Source organism: Haliotis cracherodii, unplaced genomic scaffold (genome assembly GCF_022045235.1).
Source record: "Haliotis cracherodii isolate W230 unplaced genomic scaffold, xgHalCrac1.p SCAF_11, whole genome shotgun sequence".
NCBI lineage: Eukaryota > Metazoa > Mollusca > Gastropoda > Lepetellida > Haliotidae > Haliotis > Haliotis cracherodii.
The window spans coordinates 10,567,053-10,595,039 of record NW_027266266.1 but is presented as its reverse complement, the minus strand read 5'-3'; the positions used below and the strand labels follow the sequence as shown (position 1 = coordinate 10,595,039).

Below are 27,987 nucleotides of genomic sequence, written 5' to 3'. Positions count from 1 at the left end.
TGTAATCCACACTCCCTGTTGACTGTTTAAATATGCAAATCTAACCACAATATTTTATCGCTTGGTCGAATACAGCACTACTTGCAGTATGTCACGACTATTCTCATAATCCACACTCCCTGTTGATTGTTTAATTATGCAAATCTAACCACAAAATTTTATCGCTTGATCGAATACAGGACTTGTTGCTGTATGTCACGGTTATTCGTAAGTATACACGTTAACTTTTTGGAATGTTTTTGAAGTGGAATTACCCCTATCTCCATTCGAAAAGACCCCATTTGTTTAGACTAAGTCCCTTGACTCAACCTTGATGCACACTGATTATGCATAATCCTAAAAAGGAAGTGATGTAAACCACACAACAAAATAGTCATACCGTCATAATACAGAGTTGCTCGCCCTTGAGGCGCTAATAACAGGTACCGTATTCAACGAAATAAGCGCCTCGCTCAATTAGCACCCCTTCCGATTGATCAATGTACACAAGACTTATTTATTTGCATATAATACGTACTCATGTGTTATATGCATTCTTAATTATGGGCAATTAAATTCTGGAAAAATATATCTGTGGCATATTACATTTCAGTCTGTCAGCATAAACCACAAAATTTATCTTTCAACTCTGTTTTTTCCACCAAAATAATATTCTAACAAGAGCCCCCTATTTCTAATTTTGAATGCGCCATAGTCGCTTATTACGTCAAATACGGTACTTTGTTTACCAAACTTGGTACAGAAAATCTGCACCTGTGCCCCCCATAGCAATAAATAACAAACAAACAATTAAAATTGAGTTGAACAGAGTCAGGTTGTCCTCCATCACTCACTGTGTAACAGGGCAATACTGGGTGTCATTGGCACAGCTCTGCATGAGGCTGGACTTGCGTGCCGTGTCGACGTTGATGCCGGACATGCTGATGGTGCTGACGCGGTGGGACTTGTTCTGCAGCCTCACACTGCCCAGGGCACACAGGAAGCCTGTCATGTTGGCCCACTCGTTCAGCTGGTCCTGCAATACACAACCACAGATGTCTCACATACCACAGCATTCCTACAAACTTAAGCTAACCACTGTTCCAGTAGGAACAAGCTTGAAATACTCATATTTCCCCGCCAAAATGATATGTCCGGTTGTGTGCAAGGCAAGAAATATTTACGGTTTTCAAAATATGCCCCAGAAACGAGTACTGTAGTCTAACTACCGTCATTCAAAATCATTGCTATGGAAACTCGAAAAAACACATTTTTAAAAAAGGCACCAGTTTACCACTAGACCTATCTAATCTATGTGTCAAGTTTGGTGAAGAAATATCTAAAGTTTTCAAGATCTGCTCCGGGAAGGAGCACTACCGCAATTTCCAGTCAAAGTCAAAGTTGTTGCCATAGAAACTCGAAAAATAAATTTTTTAAAAATCCCAAACTATCAAATGGCACCAGTTCACTACTAGACATATCTATATGCCAAGTTTGGTTAAGACATATCTCATGCTTTTTCAGTTCTGCTCCAGGAAACGAAACATGACGGACGGAAGGATGAATGGATGGAGGGACAGCCCCCATTCCTATATCCCCTTTCCACTTCATGGCGGGGGATAAAAAGAAGGTATTTCATGCCAAGTTAAATACAGTTTTGGGGTTGCTAAACTTTTTAAACTAATTCTTTGTTCTCCTCATCACATCAGAAGTCCAGACATCAATACTGTCACAAAAGAAGCTCTATGTATTTTGGGACAGACATCAAACTAGGTTCAGAAAATGAAACAACAAACAACACAGCAATATTTTATATAAGCAAATGTCAATATCAAACATTGAAAGACTAATTAAGCCATGGATAATCATAATACAGCAAACTGCAAATGTTCTGACACCCGAAAGAAGCAAGAAAAAAGGTGAGCAGGTCTCACTAATACCCCCAACTTCGACTAACATATTTCTAAGTCAAAACATGTAAAAAGCAAAATTTCTCAGAAAATCCGCATTTCAAATCAAACTTTGCAAGAATGGGTTGCTGAAGACCTATTCTATCCCAGATATTCACTGGTCCAGGGCCCCATTCCACAAAGCGAATTTAGCGCTTAGGTGATCGTAAGTCCCATACCTTAACATAGGCTTACAATCATCGTAGCGCTAAGATCACTTTGTGGAACAGGGCCCAGACCTCCTTGAAGCAGCAAGTGAACTTTCTGTACAGAATGTGAGAAGTAATACACACAGATCTGAAGGAATAGCATGGACCCAGACGTTACAACAAGTTGTTGATGGTGGTCACGACCTACCTCCAGTTCATGTTCCGTGGAGGCATGGTTGGGAGGCTTCCTTTTCATTTTGATCATGTCTGCAATTTCCCTCTGAGTGTCATCGAACTTCACCTTGGGGTAGGACTCCAGGTAGCGGGTCACCATGTCCCAGTTCCGGAATGTGTCCTCCCAGGCCTGTGGGTGCATGGACAGACATCTCAACAACAGCACAACTTGTACACACAAGCGGGCAAATATCTCTCCTTGAATGATTAAATGAGTGAATGTTGTTTAACGCCACATTCAGAAATATTCAAGTTATATCAAGCCTGCCAATAAATTGATGTGTGACTGAGTGAATGTTGTTTAACGCCACATTCAGAAATATTCAAGTTACCGTATTCGACGTAGTAAGCGCCCTGGGCGCTCTCAAAATTATAAGTAGGGAGCCTTTATCAGAATATTATTTTGGTGGAAAAAAACAGAGTTGAAAGATAAATTTTGTGGTTTATGCTGACGGTCTGAACTGTTTATATACGACAGATATATTTTTCCAGAATTTAATTGCCCATAATTAAGGGTGCATATAACACACGAGTGTGTATTATATACAAATAATTAAGTCTTGTGTACATTGATCAATCGGAAGGGGTGCTAATTGGGATTGTTCACTTGCCAATATATTAGCAAATATCGCCGTGGGCGCTTATTAGAGCAGGGCGCTTATTACGTTGAATACGGTATATCAAGGCCGCCAATAAACTGATGTGTGACTCAGTGAATGTTGTTTAACGCCAGTCAATATTCAAGTTATTTCAAGGCTGCCAATAAATTTATGTGTGAGTGAGTGAATGTTGTTTAACGCCACATTTTGCAATATTCAAGTTATATATCATGCGCCTATAAATTGATGTGTGACTGAGTGAATGTTGTTTGAAGCCAAGTCAATCTTCAAGTCATATCAAGGCTGCCCATAAATTGATGTGTGAGTGAGTGAATGTTGTTTAACGCCACAGTCAATCTTCAAGCATTAACATAGCAGTATGTGAATAACAGTCTTGACATCATCAGGCAAGCCAGTGAAGTGCTCTCCAGTGTGCAAGGTGGCTTAATGACTGTACCTGAGAGTTCCCTGGTGTCGACTGGTCTATCTTCCTCAATAAGGCCATGATACGCTTCTGGAGGGCTGCTCGACCTGGGGGAACAAAAAACACACTGGAGTCCTGACTATCTACAGCTTTCATCTTTCACTATTCATTGCTTATTTGGGTGTGTTTACAATCTTTCAATAGCAAATGCAAGCTCTGGCTGTACTTTCTGAGAAAACAGCACTTCTTTATTCCTGACAAGAATTAGGAAATACAATCAGGATCAGGTTGCTTAGCGTCAGATTGCACAGGATTGCAGTGGTGCATGACCCATTTGTTTAGGCAGTGACCATAAAGATGCTCAGATGTGTTCGGGTAAAATTTTTATTGAAGCTGGAATCGCTGTTTTAGCACATTTCCACACTTCGGCACACTTGCACAAAGCAATCTTAGCGCTAAGATGGTCTTAACTCCCATACTGTAACATAGGCTTACAATAGTTTTAGCGCTAAGATCATTTTGTGCAAATGGGCCCAGGATCGAAGTAAGAAGGAAGAAATGCACGGTGCGAGATAGGATAAGTTTAAATATAAGTAAATATTGTTTGAGAAATGTGGGATCTTTCAGTATATTTCTGCTAATGTGTTAACAAGAATTATCTAATGGATTATCAAGAATTATCAAGAATTATCTTCATGTCTGCCTGAGTGACCCATGAAACCAGAGTGCACACTGCAATACGTGAGTCATCAAAATTTCAGTTATATCACTGCCTGAAAATTATTATGTCTGGTACAGAAAAACTGGTGATCGAGGCAAGATCAGCCAGTTCACACACATTGGCCCTGTCCACATAACATTCTTAGCGCTAAGACGATCGTAACTCTCATGGTTTAACATAGACTTACGACAATCATGGAGCTCAGATTGCTTTGCAAAAAGGAATCCTTACCAAGAATGGTGAAATAGGATCCTTACCAAGAAATGTGCCCAGGAAAACTATTTGCCCATTGCACCCTTCAAAAATACCATAACAATTCCTGGCCATACCATCATATACAACTCATAGTGAGTGAGTGAGTGAGTTGGGTTTAACGCTACTTTTAACAGTATTCCAGTTATATTGCGGCATGTCAGCTTAATGTGGGAGGAAAGCCCCAAGTGATGCAGGTCTCAGACGTTTACAACTTCGGTGAAACCAACGAGCATGGGTATGGTGCTGACAAACTTGAAACATAATCAGGGCGAACCGGGATTCGAACCCTCACTCACAACTCAATAGGTGATACCTAGACATTTTACATAGGGATTCTTTCCCTACCAGTGGTAAGGACGGTGCTAGCAGCTGCCAGTTCTGCGTAGACATTGTAGTTGGGAAGGAGTTGTGTGACGGCCATCTCGTCAGCGCCGCACCGGATGTCTGCCTCCTCACACAGCAGACGGAAACAAGACATCGCCGTCAACACCGCATCCATGTCGATACTCCACAGGTACATGAAGAACACCACCTGCAGGGGGAGACAACTCATGGAATTAAGGACATCGAAATGAGCGCCCAGAAAAGTAGTCTGTCATACTTAGGTTGTAACAATGCTGCTTATTTATCATGACCTTACATATTGCAGTCAAAATTACCCACATCAACCAACACCCAAAGTCTTATATTAGAAACCTCTACTTAACGCCCTCTATTCAAAAAGTAATGTCTTGATCTGTAATATTCAGGAACACCATCTGAAAATACATTAGACTCAATTAAAAAAAGAAAATGCTTCTCAGGACATTGCAGAGGGCTGTCAGACTTTATTTTATTTTTTAATTGAAAACAATTTTTTTTTTTTCCCCCTCCAAAAATACCATCAAACAAAACTGGGCACACCCTGAATTTTGCCCTTTGATACAGCTTCAGTTGTCAAGGATATTTTTTTTGGTGTATCCTTCAAAAGAAGAGGGAAAATTGAAAAATATTTGATTTACTTGCAATAAAACTGACAGACATGAAGTGACGTGTCAATGCCAAAGAAAGAATTCCATTTATTTCAGTCGAACTATCTCAATCAAATAAGCAGAAACTGTCTGACAATTCTAGTCATCACATCCATGCCTGATGTATGGTGGACTGTTGACCTCTTCAAGAGACATAACAGGAGACTGACCTCCAGTTTGATGTGGGCTTGTATGCAGACGGGGATGTTGCTGCCGACATTGGCATTGGCACTGTGTTTCTGGAGGAAACGGTTCCGACACACCAGGATGTCCCGAAGCCACTTGAGGATCTCTGTGTAGTTGACGATCTGGTGCTGGATGAGGCGCTGGGAGATGTAGAACAACACCTGCGAGCTGGAAACAAACCATGTTTATAAACATATAGCCAAACCCTGTTAGTCCAGAAACCTGCTAGTCCAGACACCTATTAGTCTAGAACCCTTGTATGTCTGGACGCCTTTTAGTCTAGAAGCCCAACTAGTCCAGGAACCAATTTGGTCTGGAATATCTCATTAGTCCAGAAACCCTGTTATTCTGGAAACACCATTAGTCCAGACATCTTGTTAGTCTGAACTTCTTGTTAGCCTGGAAACCCTGTTATTCCAGGAACACTTTAGTCCAGAAACCCATTAGTCTAGTAACCCAGTAAGTTCGGACACCTGTTAGTCTGGAAGCCCCATTAGTCCGGAAACCATTTTAGTCTGGACATCTCATTAGTCTGGAAACCCTTTAGTCCAGCACACCTGTTATTCTGGAAACCCTTAACCCAGAAACCCTGTGAGCCTGGAAACCCTTTTAATCTGGACATCTCATTTAGTCTGGAAACCCTTTAGTCCAGCACACCTGTTATTCTGGAAACCCTTAACCCGGAAACCCTGTGAGCCTGGAAACCCTTTTAGTCCAGAAATCGAATTAGTTCGGAAACCCTGTTAGTTTGGAACACTTGTTAGTCCAGAGCACCTTACTGACAATTACTGTTAAGAGCATCTACAAATATTTACATTCTTCACGTCACTTTGTGAATGATTAGCTGTAAGAAATATTTCATCAATAACAAAGAAATATGTTAGGAAAATATTGATACAACACACTCATAATTCAATAGAAAAAATAAAAATTCCCCAACCCTCCATAACTGTGGTAAACACATCAGGGGAGACAACTCCTGCATGACTAACCTGATGTCCCAGAAGGTGTTGATGGGAGCTTCCGGGTTCCACAGCTCAATGTTCTCAGGCTGATGTAGGCAAAGCAAAGCCTGGGGAGAGAGGAAATTCACAAATCAAAATAATGGAACTAAATTCCTTCCCTGTCCCTTGTAGACAGAAACCAGTATCTGATCACACATAGTTTGGTAGAGGAAGACTAGCAATGTTTAGCCCACATGTTGAGATTAAAATCTGCCAAAAATGAATCAGGACATATTGAAGTGGTGCATAGAGTGGGGAAAAACTTGCATTCAAAACATTGCTGGTTTAAACGGCTACAATAGCTGGGCTACATCTCAGGTATATCAAATAGGCAGGGTTCTAAAGGGTCTGTTTGGAGGGAGTATAACTTATTAGATTTCCTTGCATCCTAAATACGATGACAAGTTTTATCCCAACATCAATTAATAATGAAGTAATATTTTCCTACAAAAGGTTATCACTCACAATGGTTGTCAACAATGGCCATGTCTAGAAAGCCAGATTCAAATACATTGCCCTTTCAAGGTCGTACTGACAAATTCAAGCAATGATGCTAAATACAAAACGTTTCAAGCTTGTGCGAGTGAGTGAGTATGGTTTTACGCCGCTTTTAGCAATATTCCAGCAATATCACGGCGGGGGACATCAGAAATGGACTTCACACATTGTACCCATGTCGGGAATCGAATCCGTGTCTTTGGCATGACAAGCGCACGCTTACCCACTGGGCTACCCGACCGCCCCCCAAGCTTGTGCGAACCTTGCCCTAATCTACCATACCTCCATGGCCTTCTGTGCAACATCTGTCATCCACTGCTGGTGCACGAGAGACACAAGGCTTGTGATCAGCTCCAGGGTACTGCGCTGGATCTCATGGCCTGGCTTGCCTTGATTCTGGGGACAAACCACACAGGGTCACTCACAGGGTCACACACAGGCTCACACACAGGGTCACTCACAGGCTCACTCACAGGCTCACACACAGGGTCACTCACAGGGTCACTCACAGCATCACTCATACAGAGACCTGGGTCACGAACAGTTCATGCCTAGCCTGTCCGGGCAGTGACATCAAATCCTAAATGAATTCCTTGATTTCAGTTAGCTCAAATTTCAGTTTAGTTTCAAATGATTGTATCAGTGGTGATGCATGTCATATTAAATACTGATCCAATCATGTCTGCATATTATGTTTTGAAGGGTGAAATTTGGAGACACACATATACTCACATGCAACATGAGATATGGATCATACACCCCACCCAATAGACACACATATACTCACATCCAACATGAGATATGGATCATACACCCCCCCCCCCCTACAGACACACATATACTCACACAAGCACATGAGATATGGATCATACACCCCCCCCTACAGACACACATATACTCACACAAGCACATGAGATATGGATCATACACCCCACCCTACAGACACACATATACTCACATGCAAAATGAGATATGGATCATATACCCCACCCTACAGACACACATATACTCACATGCAACATGAAACATGGATCATACACCCCACCCTACAGACACACATATTCTCACATGCAACATGAGATATGGATCATATACCCCACCCTACAGACACACATATACTCACATGCAACATGAGATATGGATCATATACCCCACCCTACAGACACACATATACTCACATGCAACATGAGACATGGATCATACACCCCACCCTACAGACACACATATACTCACATGCAACATGAGATATGGATCATTCACCCCACCCTACAGACACATATATACTCACATGCAATATGAGATATGGATCATACACCCCACCCTACAGAAACATATACTCACATGCGACATGAGATATGGATCATATACCCCACCCTACAGAAACATATACTAACATGCGACATGAGATATGGATCATATAACCCACCCTGCAGAAACATATACTCACATGCAACATGAGATAGGGATCATATACCCCACCTTACATACACATATACTCACACATAACATGAGATATGGATCATACACCCCACCCAACATCCACATATACTCACATGCAACATGAGATATGGATCAGCATGGATGAGCTTCACTATCCACAGTAGGATGTACTTGTAGCTGGTCAATGTCTCATCTGATGTGGCTCTCGTTAGCGTGATAGCCTTGGTCACTCTGGTTATTGTCTGACAACAAGAAATAGCGAGGCATAATATTAATAGAAGGGTGAAAAAAGCTGCACTGGGTATTGTGGCACTGAGCCTCATGGTCAACTGAAAAATAAAAAAATAAAGATGGCAGAAACCTGATTTAGTCCTGCTGAACAGACTTGATCATTTGCGACAAAATCTGTAATATTCAGTATTTGTCAGCATCATATTTCAGAGCCTTTATTTTGTTATTAACAACTAAAATTCTGAACTGTTTGATAGGCATTACTTAGAAGTTGACAGATGACAAAGTAGACACAATTTATGGATAACATCTTCTTCATTTACTGTAAAGGCGACCCTTGACAACTATATATATATACCAGCATTAGAAATTGGCACTAGTCCTGAAGTCCTTCTCAAACTGCCCAATAGTAAAGGTATCCTAAGGAGTAGTAGGAATGTGTCCTTTTTAAGGGTTTTACTATATGTTATCATTATAGGGAATAGCGGGCTAAACCTGTTAATTTTTATCGCTGTTTACCGAAAAGTCGCCATTACAGTTAAAAAAGAAGCTGTCATCCATAAATTGTGGCTACTTTAATTATAATTCTGTAAAGTGCTGTAAAGTGCAGTAAAGTGCAGTAGGCCCAACATCTGTAGCATTGTAAAGTATCTTCGCTACAATAGCTACAATAGCTACAGCAGGTCAGTTCCTACAACATTCTGTCCACAGTCCATGTTCACCACCTCCATATTGGCGGCTTTACCTTGGGGCAGTTGTGACTGCTGAAGCCCTGTGTGACCTTGTTGACGATGTCGGTGAACATGTTTCTCAGCTCTCCAGCTTTGCCGTAGTTGAGGCTGATGTCTGGCCACCACGCCAGGCGGGGCTGAACACAAGTGAACATACACATTACTGGGGTGACAACAGATTGGCATAATCAAGATCAGTCAAAACCGTTAAACAATCAAGGGATTTTCATAACAGCCCTCAAATTGTGAATTTTTCCAGACTCTCATACTATCTCTCTCTCTCCATTCCCCCATCCCCCGTCAATCCCCATTTTGATGTTGCATTCACATAATAAGAGAGAGGTTGACTCTACCTTAAAATTAACTTTCATGTGAGGTCTTTTCTAATAAGTCTTTAAAAGGTGGGGTGAAATGGGGTTTAACATCGCATTCAAGGTTATTACACTTACATAGAGACGTGAATGCATGAGTGTGTGTGGCTGCTTGTACAAGTCCAGACTACTGCCGATCTTATAGTGCTAGCCCACTGAGATACCATGCCGAAGTTTAACATGAATACCTGACATGGCCGAGGATCAAAACCCCAGATCTTCCTCTCTCCGGGCAGACGCTCTACCACGAGGCCACGAGTTTTGAAAAGAGTTTTGATTTGCAACAAAAATTTTATAGTGCCCTATGAGTTTTGAAGTTCTTTAAAATACTATCACTATTGAGTGCATGAGTATAATTTTACGCTGCTTTTAGCAATATGTCAGCAATATCGTGGCGTGGGGACACCAGAAATGGGCTTCACACATGACTATTGATAAGCCTGGACACAAAAATGTTTCTAAAAAATATTGTCTCTAGGTATTATTTTAGGTCAAAATAAAACAACAACAGAAACACAACCCAGTTCGGGATGGTCTTACCTGTGTGATGATCCGATGGAGGGCGTTGACAAGGACAAAGTGATACATGGGAGGCGAGTGGCTGTTGAGGCAGACTTTCAGGACATCATTGTTGTGTGGCGTGATGCGGAAACAGGACACGAAGCAGTCGATGTACAGGTCAAGGTCTTGTCCGAACATGCCCTGACCCTTGTAGAACGGTTTACTGTTGGAGGGCGGATTGAACAGCAGCGTCTAGCCAAACACAACATGGAAAATGTATAACACTTGACGATTTCCTAGTCAACATCCCACATGACAGTTCTTACTAAGACCTAGATCGGAAATGGGCTTCAGTTTGTGTGGTAAAGTCTCCCATAAAGTCAGGACCCTACATCTTCCCAAGTCAATTGAGTTAACTGACTATAAAAATCCAGTTTCCACCCTTGCCGAACTAGGCTGGTATTATGGAGTTACATTTTGGCTGGACTAACGAGTCTATGCATAGTCCAATCAAAATCGTGCACCGAAATCGAAATCTGGTTCGTAAACTTTCATGCAGAGTTCAGTCGATTGCAGGATTTGCACAGCATGTGCACCGCCAAATCGTTGTCAACAGATATTTTCCAAATCTTTTCAAGTATTTAATCAAGGTGCTCACGTGATTTGATGCACTTCGCGATGTAAGACCTGTTTTCTCACAATATAAATCTTGATTGTCGATCAGATCGTCTTGACTTGGTGCTGCCATTTTGTGTGAAGCAAACGCAAGTGATTCGAGAGGTGGAATGTGATTGGTCCATAGGAGAGGCATGGAAGGGACATAACTCATAACAGCCACTGGTGGCGCTGCGCTGCGAGCCAAGGAATTCCAGCCTAGTTTGGCAAGGGTGGAAACTGGACTTTTAAAGTCAGTTAACTCTCCTGCCTCAGGAAGATGAGACCCTATGGAGCTCCATTAAAACAGAAGAGTGAAGTTGTCCACTAGACAACATAGTGGAGGGTTTCCTTTCTTGGCATCAAAGACAGGGATTTACCCGAGGTATTAATAAAACAAGCATGTAATACTCATATCTCCCCCCACACACACACACCAATATTACATGTCCAGTTGTGTGCAAGGCATTAGCCATCCAGAAAAAAACACTACCACTACAGTCTAAGTCAAAGTCGTTGCTATGGAAGCTCAAATAATAAATTTTTAAAAAATCCCAAAACTATCAAAACGCATCAGTTCACCACAAGACCTATCTATGTGCCAAATTTGGTGAAGAAATATTGTACGTTTTTTAAGATCTGCTCCAGAAAGGAACACTACCACCATTTTCAGTCTAAGTCAAAGTCGTTGCCATGGTAACTCGAAAAATAATTTTTTAAAAATCCCAAACTATCAAACGTGCTGGATGGTAGAAGGACAGACGGCACCCATTCCTATATCAGAATATAATAATAACCTGAAAACTTTAATACTAAGGCAATTAATTATCTTAATCTTGTTTTCAAAACAACGACTTCTACCCCGGAATCCCCAGATGGTGAAGCCCTGTGTGTACCTTGAGATCCTGAATGACAGACTGCACTAGAGAGAAGAGGACGTTGAGACTATCATTGATGCTGATGTACGTGGAAGCTTTACATAGTCGCACACACGTCACAGCAGCGCCCTCTGTGAACTGCTTGTTGCCACCGTGACACGCAATGGCTCGCTTCACTTCGTCTATAAAATGTTTCTGTAAAAAAAAAAAATCGGATAATTACATTTCAGAATATATTCTCTATTCAATACTAAGCCTGCATTGCATTATGATATATTGTTGCTTTCAGGTCAAAAGTATCCAAGGAAAGAAGACTCAGAGGATTGTATTCTTGATATAAATTTAGTTGTTGAACCAGTAGTATCCCGATGACCGCTCACTGGAGTTACCTCCCATGCCCCTCTGTAGTCATTGTCATTTCTTTCGTCCGTGGTGAGATCTCCTTAATTGGTTACAGAGCTAAGAATTTGTTCAACTATACCTTTTGTCCTTTCTTTTGGGGTTTTATTTTCTACTTGGTGCCTTCTATTTCAAAATATGAACCATACCCACAGATTAACTGCATATTTATTCTGATTATAACTCTACACATGTTCTATTTTTTCCAAACCATTTTTATTAACTCCCTAAATTGGTTTGTTGCTGTTGGCATGAGCCCTTGATGCAGCTGAGGATCAAACCTTGGACGTTCCCAGCTCCGGGCGGATGCTCTATCACAAGGCCACGGAGGAGTTGAGACCCATAGTCCAACAAGACACTGATACCTGGATATATTGTCAGAGGTAAGGATGTCACAATACACTGACCATACACCTGACAACACGATATATGATAATTGAGAACCCAAGTCAAATTTCAAGCATGCTCAAATTCAGATGAAAGTGGGAATAGCATCATGACTAAAGTATCGCCACATGTTTTCAGTATTCTGGGCTAATTGATGTCTTCTATTAAATTTGAATCCTGGGACGACCTAAAAATGCAATGTCATAGTTATGAGTGAGTTGGGTTGAATGACGCCTTGAACAGTACTCCAGTGATATCTCGGCGTGTAAGCTTAATGTGGGAGGAAAACCCGAAGTGCTGCAGGCTGGTATGGTGCAGAAACATAATCGGGGTGAACCGGGATTCGAACCCATGATCATAGGTTTCTGGCATTCCTAAGGGAAACAACTCTGCAAAGAAGACTGTGCCAGCCATGCCCCCAATCAAGGATATGACAAAGACAACATGACTTCCCAGCTTAATTCTGAATGCTCAAAGTGAGTTTGAGGCCCCAACTCATTACAGGAAGTCTGGTCTCACCTTCCTGAGGTGCTGCTGGGAACAGGGGGCGCCTGTGTCAGCATTGTTTATCTCCTCCAAGATTTTCTAAAAACAAAACCGTTAAGTTCATTATTTGGCCACTTACATAGTGCAAGGTGGTATGTCACAGAGTAGAGATACATTCAGTATTTCAAACTTTGGAAAGAAAATTGTGCATTTTTTCAAACTTTGGAGTTTCAAAATTCTTATTTTCCAAAATTCAGAGAGGATGAAAATATTCCTCTCTGCGGAGGCTAATTAATGACCATCTCTTTACCAGTGTCTATGAAAATTTCGTCCTTGTGATCTTTTATTGTAGACTGGCATTGTTCGTAATTTAGTTGGAAATTCGCAACGAATACAAAAAACTAACTAAACGTAAGTGGCAGGCTTGTACTAAAGTTTTAAGATACTAATTCAAATACAAGACTCCATATTTGGGTCTTGGGAGAGTTTGAGCTGATGAAGAGAGTGATTTCTCACCGGACAGAGAATAAGTAGCATCATCTGGAGGGGCCAGACCGACACCCTTCTCTTGGACCCCTCTGTCAGAGCATTGAAGTGTTCAAACATCTTGTCACAGCACTCTGCAAACAACATTTCATATTGCGTTAGGTTTCTTGCTGAGAAGGATTGAAGACCCTGGTGAAGATCAGCAACCCATACTTGTCCTAAGAAGTGACTAACAGGATCAGGTAGTCAGCCTCGCTGACTTGGTTGCTGCATGTCATCATATCCCAAATTGGTAGATCAATGTCGATCACTGGATTGTCTGTCCAGACTCGATTATTTATAGACAGCTGTCAGACAGCTGGAATATTGCTATGTGCAGCACTGAACTAACAACAAACACAAGAACTATGGAAGATTATGCACACGTGTCCTGGGTAAAGGGACATTCACTGAGCATCCAAGTTAGGAACTGATAAAAAGATATGACTTCGGGAACCAAAGATGTTTGGTTTCGTTCATTTGTACTTGTGTTCTTCTCACAGTATCACAACAGCAGTGATGTGAATAGTTCTTTTGTAGTCAGAGATTTGATTTTGATGCCTTTTAATATCAGGCTTGTCATATCTCAGCAGATTACTTCTTAGAGTGTTTATATACAAGAAACTGAACATACATTGTTCCCTATCTAGGAACTGAACCTAGATTCTTCCCTAACGAGAAACTGAACCTAGATTTTTCCCTAACGAGGAAATGAACCTAGATTGTTCCCTACTGAGGAACTGAACCTGAGGACTCAGTGTTAAGGGGCAATGTTTTAACTCCAAGTCTATCCTGCTGCCAATGATTTAGATTCATTAGCTGTATAGGATTAACATAACTAAAAACAAGTTGGACCCATATGAGGAATCAAACCTGGGACCTTGACGAGCCAATGTTTTACCCACTAGGCTACCCCACTTCTGTTCAATATAAAGATCCATTAGCTGTACAGGCCAAACACTGATGCCCAAAAAGAAGGGCCATCACTACCCAATGGCTGCAACTGATGGTAAATATATTTAAACATTAACAGTAGTTAATTTATCATCATTTTCATACATGTTCAAAATTATATAAGAAAGAAATACTAAAATAAAATTGCCAGAGGATAATATTGTTAGCAATTGCAATTCCATGCGAGTCCAACAGACATACCCTGCAGCTCATCGTTGGGCCTCTTCTGCAGGTCTGTGAACTCATGAGGGTAGTTGTCCATCCAGTTCCACACCGCCTGCAACATACAGCAGAACGTGCAGGGACCTCAAGGATAACAATAACAGAGAGTGAGTGAGAGACTGAGTATGGTTTTACGCCGCTTTTAGCAATATTCTAGCAATATTACGGCAGGGGACACCAGAAATGGGCTTCACACATTGTACCCATGTCGGGAATCGAACCCGGGTCTTCGGCGTGACGAGCGAACGCTTTAACCACTAGGCTACCTGACCGCCCCACAATGACAGAGACAACATGTGGAATGATCAGACACAAAATATACCCGTGAAGATCCGGGTTAGAATAGGTCTTCAGCAACACATGCTTGTCGCAAAAGGTGACTATGCTTTTTTTCCTGACTAACAGGATCGGGAGGTCAGACTCGCTGACTTGTCTGATGCATTTCATCGTTGCCAAATTACGTGGATCGATGCTCATGATGTCAATCATTGGATGTCTGTTACCAGACTCTATTATTTACAAAATGCCTTCATATAGCTGGAATATTGATGTGTGCGGCGTAAAACAAACAACAACATACAATGTTTGATTTCTTCATGGATGTATCATACGTTATTAGTCAGTGGTACAGTGGTAACCCTGGTACTCATATTTTCACGCCTGGTTCCCGCAAAAATCATCACTAAGTGTCCAAAGGAAAAATCCAGGAAAATCCCTTAATGTTCAAAAATGTTCCACAAGTATGCAGCAATATTTTTTTTTAAATTCAATATTTTAGTGATCATGAAACAACTTTACTTATTTCAACCAGTGATAAAAACATCTTGACATTTATTAGTATACTTGTTGTAAGAGGCGACTAACGGGATCGGGTGATTAGGCTCAGTGACTTGGTTGATCCATGTCATCGTACCCCAATTGTGTGGATCAATGCTCATGATGTCAATCACTGGTTTGTCTGTTCCAGACTCGATTATTTACAGACCGCTGTCATATAGCTGGAATATTGCTGAGTGGGGAGTAATACAACACACAAACAAATATACATGATTTGATCCTAATCGGAAAACTAGCACTAATTTGAAACTTAGATACTCAGGTGTTCCACAAAGGATAAAATCAAGTGGAATCCAGGACCCTTAATTTATAACAATATCATCAAAAAGAAAATGTCAATAACTTGCTTCAATAACTTTCATTGCCAAATGATAACTGCTTTGTGATACCACAGATCACTTGACTTTGGTATGGGTTATCTCCCTTGAGACATTAACATGCTACTATTATCCCGGAGACTACTCACCTTCTCCAGGTTCTGGCCCAGCGTGATGAGCACCTGTCTCGACTTGAGAGACTTGAACTTTGACACAACTTCTGTAACAAACAGCAACAATAACAGCCAACAGCAAAAGCCCTGACTAAGCAGAATGGCAACCCTTGTTTTCAGCACGTTGACATGCCATACCAGCAGAGCTAAGAACGAGATTTTATTACCAGGGATACACAGCACTACCATTCTGAGAATATCAACTGAAACCTCACTCATACACTCACTGTCCCCCTCCCACTCCATCCCTCCCATTGTGAATCTGCACTCTCTCACTTATCCCAATATAAGCTAAACTGCTTAGTGCATGATTAAAGAGTCTAAGTGATCAGAAACAACGCTTCTGTATTTCTACTTGCTAGAGAATTCCCAGAGGTTCCCCAAGCAATGTGGAAGTAGTCCATCAGCTGTTACGAATACAGTCTCGTGAAAAACATATGAAAATCAAAATTTGGTGTTCATGCATTCATGAGCATCAGTTTTGCAGTCATGTGACCGACCTCTCGTTCAATGGAAAAGCTGTGTATCGTGTAAACCCCACTGCCCTCCCCCTAACACAGTACAGCATTACCCCCACTGCCCCCACCCTACACCCCACCCCCTTAACACAGTACAGCATCACCCCCACCCCTAGCACAGTACAGCAACACCCCAACACCCTAACACAGTACAGCATCAACCCCTACTGGCCCCACCCTAACACAGTACAGCATCACCCCCACTGCCCTCCCCGTAACACAGTACAGCATCACCCCCACTGCCCTCCCCGTAACACAGTACAGCATCACCCCCACCCTAACACAGTACAGCAACACCCCCACTGCCCTCCCCCTAACACAGTACAGCATCATCCCCACTGTCCCCACCCTAACACAGTACACCATCACCCCACTGCCCCCTTCCCCCTAACACAGTACAGCATAACACCAGACTGCTCCCCCCTCCCCCTAACACAGTACAGCATCACCCCACTGCCCCCTTCCCCCTAACACAGTACAGCATCACTCCGACTGGCCCCTTCTTCTCACCACCACCCCACCTCCCCCACCCACACACCTAACACAGTACAGCCCTCACCATTGAGCAGTTTGCTGAGTCTGGCCAGGTCCATGTTCATGTGCTGGATGAGTTCCAGGTCAGTGAGATCTGAGGGGTCTTCATTGCAGGTCGACAGAGTCACCAGTCTGAAAATATACATCGAATGAAGATGGGGAACAAGCAAACATAGTCCAACTCGCAGTTAGAATGTTTACACTGTATGCACTCATGAAGGGTCCTTGTCATGACCCTAACACCATCGAAGAAGACCTCAACGAACCGCAAGACCCTTCTTAATTTTGACCATTGAAATGGTGTCCATGATGTTTCAAGAAACTTGTCATACACACATGCAGTGAAATCCTTCTAAGCAAGACTGTTAGTCCAGACAATGGTATAAGGATCAATACCGAAACATCACCTTTACAGTAAGTAAAGATGTTGTTATCCATAAATTGTGTCTACGTTGTAATCCGTTAACTTCAAAGAAATGCCCATCAAACAATTAGTGAGTGAGTGAGTTTAGTTTAACACTGCTTTTAACAGTATTCCAGTTATATCGCGGCGTGTCAGCTTTATGTGGGAGGAAAGCCCGAAGTGATGCAGGTCTCAGACGTTTACCACATCGGTGAAACCCACGAGCACGGGTATGGTGCTGACAAACCTAGAAACATAATCGGGGTAAACCGGGATTCGAACCCACAATCATAGGTTTCTGGCGTGCCCAAGGGACGCAACTCTGCACAGCGAATCGCGGCGCCTTAGACGACTGGGCCACCCGTGCCCCCCATCAAACAATTAACCCACAATGAGTTGACACTGAGTTCATTTTCTTGTAGTTGGAAAACCTGTTAACTAGTGCAGTTTTTCCAGATCCCTTCATTTTTCACCAGGTGTCACTATATCCTGTAATGGTGGGGATTGTTACATACAATGATTCAAATACTGTTAATCTTGAAATAAACGCGAGCGTGAATTAAATGCGAAAAGTGCTAACGGTCTTTGCTGGCATTAACTAACTTTGTATTTATATCTGCAAATGAATATCAACAATAAGACGTCCTCACAGCACACATTGGAAAGCCGAAATACCAACTTGAATATAAACACAACCGGTTTATTGAGCAGCAGTTGTAACAAGTATATAACAATGTCATTCAAAGAATAGGAATTATACAATGGCCATCTGGTGAGTTATCACTGCTGGGGTCAACAGTTTTACCCACTCTTGCCAAGGTTCTTGACACTTTCTCCTCATACCAATCAGTGAACTGTTGTTGGTTCAATTATTTTATTGCCTTTGAACTTCCTTAATGCCAGTCAGCAGAGTAAACATATCAACTGTGTGATGTTTTTAGGAAAACGCTGTTTATTGTTTTTACGGAAGTGCTCCACTCACACAAATAAGCAGTGCTATTTCAAGTGCTGTTTGATTTGATTTGATTGATTTGTATCATTCAACTGGGGATGTGGGGGGAGTCACATTTATATTGAGTCACATTTTAAGCTAGGGGTCAGCAATCATATTAATTTGGAGACGCATTAATTTCCAGATTTACAGTTATGATATAACAACAAAAATCAATAATAGCAATCCAAAAATAAAGAACAAAACCAGCATGAAATACTCATATTCCCTGCCAATATGACATGTCCGTTTGTGTGCAAGACAAGAAATATTGTACGGTTTTCAAGATCTGTTCTGGAAAGGAGCACTACGTCCATTTTCAGTCTAAGTCAAAGCCGTTGCTATGGAAACTTGAAAAATATATTTTTTTTTAAATCCCAAACTATCAAAAGGCACTAGCTCACCACTAGACCTATCTATGTGCCAAGTTTGGTTAAGATTTCTCTCCTGATTTTTTAGTTCTGCTCCGGGAACAAAACGCGATGGACCGAGAGCACTCATTCCTATATGCAACTTCCACTTCGTGGCCGGGGATAATAAGGATATTCTTATGTTACACGCACCTTGCTGAGATGCGGCTGAAGACGGCAGTGAAGTTGTTGAGACTGAGGGCAAACAGGACCTCCGACGCCAACTTCTTGAGCTGCATCATCACTGGCGTGTCACTCTGCTGGTTCAAGAACTGGAACACAAACAGAGCATTGAGTGAAAGTGTTTGCTGGTGAACACTACCCGGAGCAATATTTCAGCAAAGATTGTGACCTGGGTTTCAGGAGCACTCCAGCCAGATCCTCCTCAACTTTGAAAGGGGTCAACACTTAGGTGCATTCATGACCATGGGTATGCCATAGTACTGTCGGATATACCAGAAAAATGCTTTTCTTGCTTCATTAAATAAATATGAAACACAGGGCCATGAAATTGGCATACCGTATTCGTTGAATAAGCGCCTAGGGCGCTCTCAAAATTGGAAATAGGGGGCTCTTATAAGAATATTAATTTGGTGGACAAAAAAACAGAGTTGAAAAATCTTAAATTTCGTGGTTTATGCTGACAGCCTGAAATGTTTATATACAACAGATATATTTTTCCAGAATTTAATTAAGGGTGCATATAACACAGGAGTGCGTATGATACACGAATAAATATGTCTTGTGTACATTGATCAATCAGAAGGGGTGCTAATTGGGATTGTTCCCTAGCCAGTATATTAGCAAATATCGCAGTGGGCGCTTATAAGAGCAGGGTGCTTATTACGTCAAGTACGGTATATGAAAATAACATAAATCTTAAATGACACTGTGATTAGCCTAAAACGGTATTTTTACAGGTAAAATTATGATAAACTAAATATTTGTGTTGCCATGCATGTATGACACAGCCTATAGCCGGAGATAATTACCTAACACCTGTCCCGAGGTCATGACCTCACACTGGCCGTGTATTCGCACAGACTGCATTATTATGATGATTATTAGGATTAACAAAGTCGTATGCACATATTTCTAAAGTCCATTTCAGCCTTTCCCCATTGGACTTTGAAATAAATCTGAACATGTTTGAATTTTTCTACTGTAAAATTGTCGATGGGACTCCTTGTGACTGAAATATTTCAAACTACAGGTAGGTAGATTGGTAGTTACTCAATATTTCATTAGCAACACTCTGTGAAACATTCTATCTTGTTTTAACGGGCAAAAAGCATTTTTCTATCATTTCCGACAGTATTTAAGGATTACAATTAGGATGAAATTGGCATTGGACCCATGACCTGTAAGTCCTTGAACATCAAAGGGACATAACTCTGCACAGCCATACATGTGTCGATCACCTTGATTAAGAAGATGGCCTCTCTTGACTATAGCCTCACCTTACATATCTCTGGCAGAAGCAGCTTCACATACATAGCTTCATCAAGGCGGGACGTGTCCTTCGGTTGCTGTCAATACAGAGTAAGACACAATCAGTCACAGATATCTGTTCATTAAGCTGCATGAGTGAGTGAGTGGTTGAGTGGGTGAGTGAGTGAGTGAGTGAATGGTTGGGTGAGTGAGTGGTTGAGTGAGTGAGTGAGTTGTTGAGTGGGTTGGTTGAGTGGTTGAGTGAGTGGTTGAGTGAGTGGTTGAGTGAGTGGTTGAGTGAGTGAGTGAGTGAGTTGTTGAGTGGTTGAGTGAGTGGTTGAGTGAGTGAGTGAGTGAGTTGTTGAGTGGTTGAGTGAGTGGTTGAGTGAGTGAGTGAGTGAGTTGTTGAGTGGTTGAGTGAGTGAGTGAGTGAGAGGTTTCGCGCTGCTTTGAACGGTCTTCCAGTGATATCATGGAGAGTCAGCTTCATATTGGAGGTGAGTGAGTGAGTGAGTGAGTGAGTGAGTGAGTGAGGTTTCGCGCCACTTTGAACAGTCTTCCAGTTATATCATGGCGTGTCAGCTTCATTTTGGAGGATAGCCAGAAGTGCTGCAGGTCTTAGACGTTTAACACTTTGGTTAAACTCATAGGTCACAGTGTCATGGAAGTATGATTATAAAACAAAACAAGTAAATAACATTGTTTTATTTGTTGTAGAGATTTTTGTCCATATTATTCACATTCAACAGTGGTGACTAAATCTTATTGGTTACTACATTTCACGGGACAATGCTAATTGTAAAATAGAGTCGACAAAACAAAGTTAAACATGTCAAAAGTCATTTCATTTGTTTCTTTCAATTCTTTTAGGGGGGCAGCCTTGTAAAGTGTTTGATAATATCACTAGAGACATCCTCTTCGCTAAGGAGATTAAATAAAGTAATCTGCAAGATTGAGGTATCGAATAGAGTGAGTGAGTATGGTTTTATGCTGTTTTTAGCAATATCCCAGCAATATCACAGCGGGGGACACCAGAAATTGGCTTCCACATCGTACCAATGTCGGGAATCGAACCCAGGTTTTTGGCGTGACAGCTAACACTTTAACCAGAAGGCTACCCCACCGCCCCAGTATCGAATAGAACTAGTCTCCTCTTCCATTTTAGCCTCCTCTAGCCTTGTAGGCATTATAAGCAGGCTATCTATATCTGCTAACACTGTCACTAGGAGTGAGTGAGTGAGTGAGTTGGGTTTAACGCCGCTTTTAACAGTATTCCAGTTATATCACGGCGTGTCAGCTTAATGTGGGAGGAAAGCCCGAAGTAATGCAGGTCTCAGACGTTTACCACTTCGGTGAAACCCACGAGCACAGGTATGGTGCTGTCACTAGGAACTAATGGCTATAATTCTAGTGAGTCTTGTCTCACATCATCACAAATAAGCATAAAAGGGATATCCACCAAAACATAAATAAATGAAACAACATCTCTTTTCTGCTCTTATGCCTGTCTCTGAAAAAATAGTGGTGGAAGTCATGAACATCGATCCACGTCATTGGATTATGACGACACAATCTGCCAAGCCACAAACTAGCCGATCTTCAATGTATTTAGCTCCTACACACATGGGAACTGGGGACCTATTTTAACCCCACCTCTCCACAGTTTAACACTATCAGTGATTCAAGGAATCCAGAAACTGTGCTGAGTGCGAGTGTACTCACCGAGTTGAGCACCTGCTTGAGAGTGTCCAGGATAATAAGCTGGGACTCATAGTGACTCCGCTCCGCCTCAGGGTGGTAGATTCTCTGTAAAGCAAGAGGCATCAACTGTCACACATGTATATAACCTGCACTGTAAACTGTTACGTGACAGAAGAGATTGTGGTTTATTTGAAGTGAAAGTGTGGTTCTATTGGCAGAAAATGATAGAAGCACAGATTTATGCGCTATCCAGTGATTGATATCATGAGCATCGATCCAAGCAATTGGGATATGATGACATGCATCAACCAAATCAGCAAGCCTGACCACCTGATCCTGTTAGTCGCCTCTTACAAAAAAAGAATATGCAAGCATGGGTTGCTGAAGACCTATTCTCACCCGGATCTTTACAGGTAAAATCCTAATGTTAGAAATCCTAAAGACAAGAGTTCTGTTTATCTTGTTTGTTTACCTCCCCAATCAGCAATATTCCAGCTATATGATGGCAGCCCAGTCACCAATATTGTGAGCAACGACCTATGCAATCAGGGTACAAGGACACACTATCAACCAAGTCTCTAAGCTCTACTTCATCACCTCTTACGACCGGCATAGGTTGCTGGGGACCTATTTTAACCCAGGATCTTCACAGATCCAACTCATTGTAAGATAAATGGGATCTGAAATCCAGTTCTGTAGTTCTCAAATGTGAATTTCCCTTTCCGTTGTATGCAGGGTAACTAAACATGACTCTCTTGACGAAGTAATTCACATAATAAATGTGGGGAACTAAACATGAATATCTTATTGAAAAGCTGAAGAAACGTAAATCTGAACTAAATATGATTTTCAAAGTCTATTTGCTGCAATCAAACTTAGAAGTTAATCAGTAGTCTAGCTCTATTGTAGCTAGCTATGGCGCGCCCTATTGCAATGACCTATCTAAATGAATGTGTTCTACTTACACCCTACCTTTACAAGCTACAGAACAAATCTGTTGAATGTACGTCATATTGCGATGCCATATCATGCCAATCTGACCTTAACTTATTATTGTTTGTTTGTTTGCTGTTTAACGCCTCACTCAGCAATATTCCAGCTATATGACATTGGTCTGTAAATAATCAAGTCTGGACCGGACAATCCAGTGATTGACATCATGAGCATCGATACATGCAATTGAGATCAATGACATGCATCAACGAGCCTGACCACCCGATCCCGTTAGTCGTCTTTTACGGCAAGCATTGTCGCCTTTTACGGCAAGCATGGGTTGCTGAAGACCTATTCTACCCCGGATCTTCACGGGTCTGATCTTAACTCTAGTGAGTCGGATTTGCCTCATTTTGCACATGCTCGTATAGCACGTGCCATGTCATACTTTTGTTTTCTCCGCAAAGCAAGTTGCGTTCCAGCTGTCCTTTCCAGCCATCTATTCATGCTTAACATGTCTTCAAACCATACAATATGGAGAATAACTAAGGGTGCGAGGTATTACTGGTATATCGGCTTATTGAGTTTCAATCTTTCCACGATACATATCACAATATCATTTTTTAATGCTCGGTATATCGGGTTATTTAAAATAGCTATTTTTATCAAGTGTTTAATGTAAAGAACTTGTCAAATACCTGGAGCCTGCATTGGTGCAAATTTATTGAATTAGTAAACATTATGTTGTTGAAGCATCTTGTTTGTTCCATTTATGAACTTCAATTCATACACAGGTGATTCAAATTGCTGAATTCAAAACTTTGAATTATACAATATATTGTGATATGTATCGCAATTTAGCCGAGTGCATTGTAAAATATTGTGATACACTTCAAATTTCCGATACCAATCTCTAAGCATAACCAATAACAAGCTCTGCGTTATTGAGTATACACATTACATACAGCATGTAGACATGGTAGAGTTAAACTCTGTTATACAATATATAATATATATATAATAGTATACAACTGTTTGTGGCATGTATTATACAGACTTACATCCCACGGATCATAACAACAGTTTAGACTCTTTATTATACAGGGTATATATATCATAGATGCACATAGATGTCTTTATTATACAGTATATTGCATGGATCATAACATTGTCTGTATCACACAGTACATGTTACATGAGCCTTGCACATTATTACACCGTACTGTCATGCATGTTACAATCTTACATTCGTATTGGCAAGATGTAATTGTGAAGGTGTGAATTGTACTACGCTTGGGATGTCACGATTCATTGATTGTACCGATGCATCAGTAGATAATTATCATGATATGATATGAGATACATGTGAATTTATATCGAATCGAAATTTAATTGAAATCAGTATCCATTTGTTCGCTTATCATTTGATTTTGTCATCATATTTTCTAAATTTGACACATACGAAAACTTGTGAGTGTCTGACACTTGTTTGAATAAACAGAATTTCCTTTTCTAAGTATTATTATTTTACAAAATAATCTGCTGATAGTGATTAGAACACATAATTGTGAATGTGATATGCAATTAAAAAGTTTGCTTCTAAATTTACGCATAAAAAGTCGGAATTGCTGTATCGAGATCGTATCTTGATCTCAAAATAGAGATATGTATCGTATCGTGAGGTACCTGTATCGTGACACCCCTACTAAGCAACAAATGCGGAAATTGGGAATATTCCTAGATTGGGAATAACAAACATATCCTGGTAAGTTTCGAGTTGGAAGTGCCAGATGGCTGATGTACCGGTACTTCCCGCATTTAGCACCAGCGGAATTAAGCTCATGGGCTTAAAAACGGAAAATATTTCTGTGTTGAGGTCCAAGGGTTTAAATTATGATACCAATTTTGGAGTGATCTTCCTCAAACTAATACCTTACCCCCTTCGAAAGGTAATACCTGGCAATGCACTACACATGGCAAATCTAAATATACCTTCAATGAGTGCAAGTTCAAGTTAAGCATTCTATGAGGTTACTTCCTGTTCAAATGTTAACGCCATGTATAATATTTTCACAGCCTAAAACAACTATTTTTCGGCAAAGGTCATCCCCTACATTTTGGTAAGAAAGCGTGAGCGTCCGAAATTGAGCCCTGGGCTTAATTTTGGATAAAATATTTGAAATGAAAAAGTGCTATTTTTTCTTAATTAGGCCCAGGCTTAAATATGTGAAGTTCCGGTAGGATGGGAACTATCCTTGATGGGATTCATCCAGGAAGCAAATGTCAGGGTTGAAATTTGCAGGAGTTAGTTGATGAAGGTGTAGCTTGGAACTGGCTGATGGGAACAGCCATGGTGGCATATGTCTAGATGTCATCACTGTCAGCTCCTCAACATCCCCTATTTCTCCAGGGCTTGCATTTTGGTAAACCCACACAATCCCCTGAATCCTTTCCTGCAGTTCTTGTGACTTCAAATTACCTGCCCTTGCTTTTCAGTAATATTTTACCGACCAATCAAACATCGAGATAAGGTTGGCTGGTTCGCTATTTAATGCTGCACTAAGCAATATTCCAGCTATATACGGTCTGTAAATAATCGAGTTTGGACAAGACAATCCAGTGATTGACATCATGCACATCGATCCACCCAATTGGGATCAATGACATGCATCAACCAAGTCAGCGAGCCTGACCACCCGATCCCGTTAGTCACCTCTTACGACAAGCATGGGTTGCTGAAGACCTATTCTACTCCAGATCTTCACGGGTCTATTGTAATGTAAGTGCTTCCCTGATAGATCTACAACCTGACCCCTCTTATCATTCCCACAATTTTACTGTAAACAACTTCACTTAGTTGTCAATGGTATCAGACTGGCCGCATTGTTGAAACAGAAATAACTTAATCAGTAGCACAACATAGATACCACTTAACAGGAGGAGGCTTGAACCACTCATGACTGACACATGTGACGAATGCACACATATTAAAAAAAGAGTGAGTGAGTGAGTGAGTTTGGTTTTACGCCGCTTTTAGCAATATTCCAGCAATATCACGGCGGGGGACACCAGAAATGGGCTTCACACATTGTACCCATGTCGGGATTCGAACCCGGGTCTTCGGCGTAACGAGCGAACGCTTTAACCACTAGGCTACCCGACCGCCCCTATTAAAAAAAGAGATGTAGATGTTTGCATAACCATGATAACATGATAACCATCATAAGTACCATATAACAAAACAACTTATTTACCTAGATTCCTAGAAAACGTGTGTACAGCTGATTGCTGTTTCCGGCTTAGTTTACAAGAACATACACATGGTAATCTTAATCCCTGGATGTAAAACAAGGCCTAGCAGAACAAAAAATACAATTTAAACGGTAAATCAACATGTCTCGTGATTTTTTTATCTCAAATTTCGAATGTGCACTGACCAAGTTTCTCGTCACCTTTTCGTTTACCGAAATTCACTGAAGGGGTAGATCTATGGTGTAATTTTTTTCTCCGCTTGATATTCGAATTTTTTTTATGCAAAATACTGAATCTGCTAGAGGGGGGTGCGCAATATACATGGGTGCGCACTATACTCAAGAAAATAGGGTAATATTGTTAGCAACCAGTATCAACTGAGTCACCTGGGTAGACATCCGAGTTCATGTACTAATGTCGTTAACCCACTGGCTGCACGTACTATGAGATAACACTGATGCACAGATATAAGTACTTGAGAACATCTAGCCGTGTCCACATGGCACATGTAGTTATCCAGGACTCGTTATTTTTATCTTTATCTTACAAGGCCAAGGATTGGCCTACACAGCGTGGTCAGACTTTCAGTATTACGTAAACCTAGTCACTATCCTTCTCCTCAGTGTAATGTTCATTTGTGTCGGAGGATGTGTGAAGTAACAACAGTTCGATCTGGTCTCTGATGGTAGACGTTCAGTCGTAGCAGTCTACAAGATTTAGTCAGCCTGGAAGTCACTATAGTACTGACTTGGATTGAGAAAACTAGCCTCTACAATTACTGACTTGGATTGAGTAAGCTAGCCCCTACAATTACCGACTTGGATTGAGACTAGCATCTAAAATTACTGACTTGGATTGAGTAAGCTAGCCCCTACAACTACTGACTTGGATTGAGTAAGCTAGCCCCTACAACTACTGACTTGGATTGAGTAAGCTAACCCCTACAACTACTGACTTGGATTGAGTAAGCTAGCCCCTACAACTACTGACTTGGATTGAGAAAGCTAGCCTCTACAATTACTGACTTGGATTGAGAAAGCTAGCCTCTACAAATACTGACTTGGATTGAGAAAGCTAGCCTCTACAACTACTGACTTGGATTGAGAAAGCTAGCCTCTACAAACACTGACTTGGATTGAGAAAGCTAGCCTCTACAACTACTGACTTGGATTGAGAAAGCTAGCCTCTACAAATACTGACTTGGATTGAGAAAGCTAGCCTCTACAAATACTGACTTGGATTGAGAAAGCTAGCCTCTACAACTACTGACTTGGATTGAGAAAGCTAGCCTCTACAACTACTGACTTGGATTGAGAAAGCTAGCCTCTACAAACACTGACTTGGATTGAGAAAGCTAGTCTACACAAATACTGACTTGGATTGAGTAAGCTAGCCCCTACAATTACTGACTTGGATTGAGAAAGCTAGCCTCTACAACTACTGACTTGGATTGAGAAAGCTAGCCTCTACAAATACTGACTTGGATTGAGAAAGCTAGCCTCTACAAATACTGACTTGGATTGAGAAAGCTAGCCTCTACAACTACTGACTTGGATTGAGAAAGCTAGCCTCTACAACTACTGACTTGGATTGAGAAAGCTAGCCTCTACAAATACTGACTTGGATTGAGAAAGCTAGCCTCTACAAATACTGACTTGGATTGAGAAAGCTAGCCTCTACAAATACTGACTTGGATTGAG

At 41.2% G+C, this 27,987-nt stretch overlaps 1 protein-coding gene across 13 annotated transcripts in view; it reads right to left on the bottom strand.

The window, feature by feature from the left end:
* The window catches only part of LOC139456210 (neurofibromin-like), a 97,685-nt gene that overhangs the window by 61,709 nt on the left and 7,989 nt on the right, over positions 1-27,987 (bottom strand). For 11 of the 13 annotated variants that reach the window (XM_071237775.1, XM_071237772.1, XM_071237776.1 and 8 more), the window contains exons 3-21: positions 22,124-22,207; positions 20,431-20,499; positions 19,124-19,242; positions 17,192-17,298; positions 16,091-16,161; positions 14,767-14,842; positions 13,603-13,706; positions 13,120-13,185; positions 11,833-12,009; positions 10,322-10,534; positions 9,425-9,547; positions 8,562-8,690; positions 7,291-7,404; positions 6,499-6,578; positions 5,491-5,674; positions 4,656-4,842; positions 3,368-3,441; positions 2,286-2,441; positions 834-1,015 (exon numbers count right to left, since the gene is read on the bottom strand). In XM_071237775.1, the coding sequence (XP_071093876.1) occupies positions 834-1,015; positions 2,286-2,441; positions 3,368-3,441; positions 4,656-4,842; positions 5,491-5,674; positions 6,499-6,578; positions 7,291-7,404; positions 8,562-8,690; positions 9,425-9,547; positions 10,322-10,534; positions 11,833-12,009; positions 13,120-13,185; positions 13,603-13,706; positions 14,767-14,842; positions 16,091-16,161; positions 17,192-17,298; positions 19,124-19,242; positions 20,431-20,499; positions 22,124-22,207 (2,315 nt within the window). Of the gene's footprint in view, positions 1-833; positions 1,016-2,285; positions 2,442-3,367; positions 3,442-4,655; positions 4,843-5,490; positions 5,675-6,498; positions 6,579-7,290; positions 7,405-7,740; positions 7,758-8,561; positions 8,691-9,424; positions 9,548-10,321; positions 10,535-11,832; positions 12,010-13,119; positions 13,186-13,602; positions 13,707-14,766; positions 14,843-16,090; positions 16,162-17,191; positions 17,299-19,123; positions 19,243-20,430; positions 20,500-22,123; positions 22,208-27,987 lie in introns of those variants that run through there. The other 2 variants (XM_071237773.1, XM_071237782.1) reach the window with 2 other exon arrangements.